At 35.9% G+C, this 7,605-nt stretch overlaps 1 protein-coding gene across 2 annotated transcripts; it reads right to left on the reverse strand.

The window, feature by feature from the left end:
- Positions 1-1,195: 1,195 nt before the first annotated feature.
- Positions 1,196-6,095, reverse strand: LOC103454885 (uncharacterized). Of its 2 annotated transcripts, none has more exons than XM_008394478.4 (7): positions 5,794-6,095; positions 4,542-4,941; positions 4,266-4,422; positions 3,407-3,451; positions 2,738-2,900; positions 2,230-2,600; positions 1,196-1,872 (listed from the first exon to the last, which is right to left on the reverse strand). In XM_008394478.4, exons 1-7 carry the CDS (start codon positions 5,920-5,922, stop codon positions 1,554-1,556), a joined length of 1,584 nt encoding a protein of 527 aa, XP_008392700.3. In that variant the 5' UTR covers positions 5,923-6,095; the 3' UTR covers positions 1,196-1,553. The 2 variants fall into 2 exon arrangements, with proteins under 2 accessions (XP_008392700.3, XP_028947914.2); XM_029092081.2 differs by having other exon boundaries at positions 4,542-4,949; positions 5,794-6,065.
- Positions 6,096-7,605: the final 1,510 nt, after the last annotated feature.

The following is a 7,605-nucleotide window of genomic DNA, read 5'->3' on the forward strand; positions in this document are numbered from 1 at the left end:
CATGCCTTAGTCTCCTAGCATTACTCGAATCTACAGACAACGAATTGACAATGACGTATTGGTTCAATAAAACAATGATATGAGTAAAAAATTTAACATGCGATATGTGTTGTAGGATTGAAATATTACATGACGGTAAACATGTGTTCAAGTAAGTTGATCTCACTAAAAATACTTGCTTGCAATATATTTTATTTTTTTATTCCTCTCGGAATTATTTAAGAGAATGCTTATTCATATTAAAATTTTCATAAGACGATGTATTTACGTTAAAAGTAAGGAGTTGTGCGAGCCACAGTGCATTTTTGCTCTATACTCTCAAGTGGCGATAATGCTTACACCCTATTTATCTTTGTTGGATGAGTTTTAAATTTTGAGATTTGTGTCTATCCATTGCATAGATCTCAAAATTTAAACTTATCTAACGGTGATAAATATGGTAGTAAGCATCACCATCACTTGAGGGTAGTGATCGGTGAGCAAATATATTCTCTAATAATTTGGTATTGAACTTGCTATCCATGGAAAACAAATTACAACATTTTACTTACAACTAAAGAAATATATCACTGGACCGTACTGCTAGGTGATTATTTGTGATTAAAAGAACGTACAACAACATAATAAATTAATTTTAATGATGATATTTCCCGTAGGTTTCTGACTTTTAATAACGAAGCAATATTTCATAATTTGGGGTATAAAAAATTTGTGTTCCTTTTGATCTTTGAACTGTGGTTCTCTTCTGTCGAATTTTCAATTTCGCTCAAGCCTACTGAATTTTTTAATTGTACCACGAATATCAATTTGTCACAATTTTCCGTCTCGTCACGTGTAATGCACATGACCAATGTTCAGAGGATCAATGTCATAAAAAATGTTAAACACAAATTTAATTAGTAAATACTTAGAACTTTGATGATGGAGTTATGAGAAAATTTTACGAGAACTTAAAAACGTACGTGTGTAGAATTTTGTCAAGTTAGTTAGAATAGTGTCTGATATATTCCACTCAAGTTTAAATCATTCTCGCAAATGTTTTTTTTAATACAATCGATAAGAAGTGGCGAAGGGCTCAAATAAATAAAAGTGTTTCTATCATCCGGTTCATGGGCCCAATTCTGCAAACTTTGGACTGCCGAATTATCTATCATCCGGTCCATGGGCCCAATTCTGTAAAACGACATGTCGTGTATGAGATGAAGGTTAGCGTTTGATTTCCACAGAAGCACATCGAAAATGAAGGCAGCCATTGCGTACTTAAAAATACACTTAGCATCATGTCCTCCATTTCCGCAAAGAAATTTGCATCTAAAATATACTCTAATCCACTTATCAGCACCGTCCCGTCGAAAAAACTACGTACAATTCTCCGACATCTCGACAGCATGCCTACGCTCGACTCTTACAAAAATGCACTATGAAAGTTGTTACTCTTGAAAACAAGTAATAGATCTTTGAGGACCGACGTAAAATGAGGACAACAGAGAACCAGATAGGGAATTTCACTTCCGGGCTAGTAGTATCTGTCAGCTGGAACGTTTTATAACCGTCTACGTGGTTTTGTGTAAACCAATGTTCAAATCAGAAGATATGGAAATGAGAAGGGGGCATGAGTGGAGCCATACAGCTTTGAAAACCCGTTTCTGATGAGCGCTTATGGATTGAGAAGGCTTGTTGGCGTTGTATCTGATGTCGAATATGTGGATCAATGGATCTGCCGTACCAGATGAGATGTATAAGCCATCAGGAGACCAAGCCTGATTGATCAGAGCTGACTGAGATTCACTGCTCTCTTGCTTCCACCCAAAAGCATGTATCTCTGTTTGCCTCAGTCTGATATCAAATAGTCGGAGCTGCTTCTCATGGGTCCTGCGTGTTATAAAACAGGTTAACGTTAATAACTTCAAGCTCGTAAAAGAATACATAGAAATCGTAACTGAAGAAAAGCCCTTCGTCCAAAATGTACACTCATATCAAGTTATTCTAATATATGATTATTAATCAAGTCTAGAAAGCCAAGGGTTCTTCCAAAAGATTTCTGATGGTTAACAATACAAACACATGTCAAAAACCGTGAGGCATCTTAACAAATAATATGATGCAGCATGCAAATGCATGAGGTGAACAAAACGGCATTCAGTTCTAGGAGCACTGACAAGGCGAATATCAAGACAGCACACGAGTTGATGATATGAAAATTCTAGATGAAAAATCAGTGTTTCTCACCCTGATTGAACCATGAAGATATTGAAGTCGCAAGGATTTGGCAAGACACTCATGCATTTACTTTCTATCTGATGCTTAAACTCTGCTCTTCCTGTGTTAGCGTCAAACCCAACAATTCTCTTGTCTGCTCCGGCTGATAGTATTATCTGCTTTTGGAACATCCCGGCAACTCCCATAACAGCAGATGAGTGCATATTCCTATGCAGTGTCTTTGGTTTCCATACATTCTCCGCATCAGCCTCTTTCCAGATTATAACAGCATGATCACTACCACCAGTGACAAAACAGGTATCCTCCCAGGGTGGGAAAACTATGTTGTTAATGATCCCTCTCACATGAGGTTTATCTTTGAAGAAAGTAACACGACCTTTCTGTCAATGCACAAAAAGCCAAGAATCGGCATGTCAATTCTCTAAATTTGGGAAACTCATGGGCTGAGGGCATGCTGCTCAGGGCTCAGTGTACCCCACACACAATTGGAGCAATTAATTTTAAAGGTGGCCCTTACCCCTTGTGTTCTATTTAAATCTAGGACTGATACTTGCGAGTCGCCACCATCAGCACTATACACAGAAAATACTCTGTTTCCATCAGGGTGCCAGGCGATATCTTCTGGCCATCTCCTGTTTGGAGATGCACAATCAGTAGAACTAAGTCGAGAAGCACTAGACCTGCAATTAAAAGAAACAAAAGGGACGCCCGATCAGTTGTGCAAAGTAGAAGCGCATGTCTGCAAATTTAAGAGCACTGCAAAAGTGGCTAAGCAACTAATATTTAAGACATGAGATGAAAAATTGAAACTGCAAGAATTTACAAATCCAGAGGTCATGACAAAAAAACATAATCACAGGTCTGCCTTTCTAAACAGACCAAGGAATCACAGCCACATAGATACCAACACCGATTTTGAAACACAGAGATACTGCACCTCCTCAGTCAATTTAGGAAATACAGTCCACCAGTCAGAATACATCTCTATCAAAGGCATGTAATCATATAACTATAAGCTCAAATACATGCTTTTCCTAAATAAAAAAATAAAATTAAAAATTAAAAAAAAAAGGAGAAAGCTCGACTATATGACCTTATGCTCATGTCAATCCACTTTATATTGCTACCGACAACACAATTGTGAAGTTAAGAAATAATAATGTAACATGATGAATTTGAACTTTACCCTTTGGACTGAACTTGCCAGAAGTTGACTACTCCATCCAAAGCACTGCAAACATTCCAAAGCACTTGTTAAAATTGATCAGGTTTGCTAGCGTTTGATGCATCTTGTAGTTACCAATTGTAGGACACGGTGCAATATACTTCAAGCTTTCTTTTAAACTTAAATTCTAAGTGTAAATTTATGTCGTTGCCTCTTGTTGGGCTGCTTACACAAATTCTTTTACCATTATTTTTCTTAATAACATAAAATATCAGGATGAGGATTCAATTTCATTTAACAGAGTACAAGAGAATACTACCAGCTTATGAAAAAGAAAGACATATACATATTCCGAAGCAGGACCATAATCTGTAATTTATAATTCAATACACATTACTATGTACAACTACCTGAAAGGGTTAAAGATACCTGATATTTTGAGAATTTGATATATACGTTACAGATTTAAAGTTAGAGGCCATTTCTAGCCCAAAGACAACTACTAACCAAAAGATGTGGACACAAGAAAACAGGGTTAATCTTATAACCCGAGGATATAACCATATAATATAGGGAACTTTAACGAAAAGCACCCGGTACTGTTCACTTTAACGAAAAACCACATTTTTACACTAAAAAGTCAATCCTGGTACTATTCACTTTACCCTTTATTTTGTCCTTATCATTAAAACTCAAAGTTTTCAAACCCTTTTCATTAGTTTTCCTTATAATATATGTACCCCCACATATTCAAAGGTGAAATCCTGAAAGAGTGAAATAAACACAACAGATATCATGGATATTGATGACAAGTAAAAAAATGTTACTAATATAATAAAGAACATATCCTTCTTCCTCAGACAGCAAACATGTTAATTACCTGGTCACAAAAAGCTGATCATTCACTGGACACAAAGAAAGACTTCTCAACTTTCTCTTGTGCTGACTTGAGATGTGACTGCTCGCATAGCAGTTGATTTTACATGGTTGAGAGCTAGTGCGAACCAACGGGACTAATTCTTTGTGTTCTTTCTGTTCTGAAATACATACAATTTTAGCATCACACACAAAGAAAAGCTGAAATATGTGGCCTAGAAACAGGCAGTCAAGAAACACAATATGGACAATGAGGCCAGTCAACATGCTAGAGTCTTACCAAATTTCCGTTTTTTCCCATTATCTTGAACTTCAACGTCCTGCTTTGAAGAATTTCTATACGATTTGTCGCCTTTCGTTCTGTTAGCACTAATAGACTGACAAGAAACTGATGGACTTGCTTGAGCACTAGAATTAACTGGATTTTTCCCACTAGAACCTGCCACCATTGTAGGATGGGAAACTTTTGAGCTGACTGCAGGAATGAAAAGTTCTGTTTTCGATTGATGCTGGTGTCTAGAACCTTCATTTAAATGTATAGGACTTGTTGATCTGCGCTCCACCTTTGGACTTCTCGTTCCACCACCCGGGGAACTCCTGGTTGACCCTACTTTGTCTTGGCGTCGAAGTCGAGCCAACTTAATTTCGGCATCAGTTAACCTCTTCTCCGTTTCTCCAAGCTGCATGCCTTTTCCAAATAAATAATTAGTGGATAATTCCCTTCGGAAGGCATCTCATAAGTTAAAACACATAGAAACGCTCATAATTTCGGGCATATCTAAGAAAAGGTTAATGCTAGGGAGACCAAATTTTTAAACCAAATGATGTGTCACCAAAAAGAAATAAGCACGTTAATCAACACCTGTAATAATCCAATCGTCAATGTCCACATCATTTGGCTTACAAAATTTGGGTTAGAAATTTGGTCTCCCTAGCATTACCCCTAAGAAAATGGTATACTGTCTTCCCTTGGTGATTTGAATTTGCAGCAATTAACTTCATATACAGTGAGTTTAAACAAGGCCATTCGGCTAATCAATGGCCATCAAGGCAACTCCATACATTAAAGCAAAGTCATAAATAGCAGTGTTTATGATCAGACTCAAAATCAATGAGTTTTTTATTTCTAACTTCATCTCAAGAACCCTAAAAAGACTTCTTGTGCTGTGATCAAACCCGGGTGTGCATTTGCCATGATATTAGCTTAGGGCATAAAACCAATACATTTAATTAATCAAAAAGCAGTCCTAAATCCTAATTAAACTTTGTAAACCGTTCTAATTTGGGATTAGCAAAAAGATTAAAACTTTCAAGCTTAAAAAGCATTGCAGCAGCAGGTTAATCAAAAGACTGAAAACCCATAATTCAAAGTTTATAACTTTATAGCAGCAGCAGAAGCACACCAAATGAATACAAACAAACAATGAAACCAACATTTCTAAAAACCCCAATATGTCACCATCGAAATGACCAGAGAGGGAGGGAGGGAGGGAGGGAGGGAGGGAGGGAGGGAGGGGATGGTGGGGTGCAACCTGAGTTTTGTAATAGTTGACGCGCTGGCGGAGATGGTGGACTTCCCGGGTGCGATGCTCGATCAGAGCGACGAGGGCTTCTTCTTGCTCTTGCCTGCTATCTGGATAGCCGTTCTCCTCTTCCGCCATATTCGTCTTGTTTGCTGTTTGTTTGCCGCCACCGCCGTCGTCGTCTGTGTTTTCCACCTCCTCTGTCTTGGGCTTCTTCAGAGCACTCGTTCAATATTTCTTTGTCTGCTGCAATCAAATATTTTGGGGCAGTAGGAAAACCCAAACAAATTTTGAACTTTCCTCATTTTTCACTAAAAAATTAATTTTAAATAATCAAATATAATTATCAAAAATCTTAATTTATTTTGTTTTTGTAAGTTAAGTAGGATAACTACCCAATATTTTAGGGGTTATTTCAAATTAGTCCCAAATTTGTATAGCATTTCAAATAGCTACTTAACGTTTAAAAAATTAGACATTTGTTAGGTCAACAACGTTAAGTAATGACTTTATCAACATTAAGTGATGATGTTTTTAGCATTAAATGATGAGGTAGACAAATAATTAAATTTGGTCTCTTCTAATGCTCGTCTTTGTAGCTCTAATTCTCAAATTGACTCTTTTCAACCAAGTTAAGCCGTAAACTAGCTTTGCCAAATTGTGTTGATTTAGAAATCCAAAGCTTCGTAGACAACTTGAGAATAAACCACGCTTTAATAATTGTATGCACCATCACTTAAAACTAGTGTTTCTAATAAATTTTCACTTTTCAAGTCGTTAGGAAGTTATTTAAAATGTTTTAAAAAGTTATGATCAATTTGAAATTACCTCTAAAACTTAAGTAGCTATTCGAACTTAATCCTTATTTTTAACGACTTTCAATTAAAACTACAAAGTGTTACATGTTGGATGATCTATTTTATGGAAACAAAAAGAAAATGATTTATATTTCATTAATGAACTTTAGGTATTTTTATTTATGTTGATTGGTAATTTAATGAAATAATAAAAGCATGACAAATGCTAAAGAGTAATTGATGATTTCAGAGTGCTAATAATATGTTGCATTGTTAAATTTTAGGGAACTTTAACAAAAGTTCCTGGTACTATTCACTTTAACGAAAAACCATATTTTTACACTAAAAAGTCAATCCTGGTACTATTTACTTTACCCTTTATTTTGTTTTTATCGTTAAAACTTAAAGTTTTCAAGCCCTTTTAATTAGTTTTCCTTAAATTTTATGGTAATTTTTTAAGAATAGTTAAAAACGTACATATAATGCTGCTTCGAACTACGGTTTAGTAGTATTCCTCTTCACTTATAAGTGAGAAGTTTTAATTTCAGTTCTCGCTAAAGACGAATTTGAACCACATTATTGCTAGCCCATTAGGAGCCTTAGTCACTTCCCCATGCCCTTAGTGTAGATAATATTGTTTGTTCTAAAAAAAATGTACATACGATAGATATGTTAAACGTATCTCTTTTTAATGTCTTTTTTCATAAGAAATTAAAATAAAATAAAAAGATAAATGTGCCTCTTAGAACAATTGAAGAGACTACATGTGTTAAAAAGAACATCACAACCCTACAATTACAAACATATTAAAAAAAAATCATGGAGAACCTTGGTGCTAAACCCTAAACCATAATCATGAGCACTAAAACATTGTACTATCGTAGAGGCCCCACGAGGAAAAAGACCACACCTACCTATCTCTGATGATTTGCAATCATCGGCAAAGAAGCTTTGCTATGAGTCTCATCCACCAAACAAGCTTTGCTATGAGTCCCATCCACCAAACGTCTAGTTTCCTTCTCAT

Source organism: Malus domestica, chromosome 14 (genome assembly GCF_042453785.1).
Source record: "Malus domestica chromosome 14, GDT2T_hap1".
Classification (NCBI taxonomy): Eukaryota; Viridiplantae; Streptophyta; class Magnoliopsida; order Rosales; family Rosaceae; genus Malus; species Malus domestica.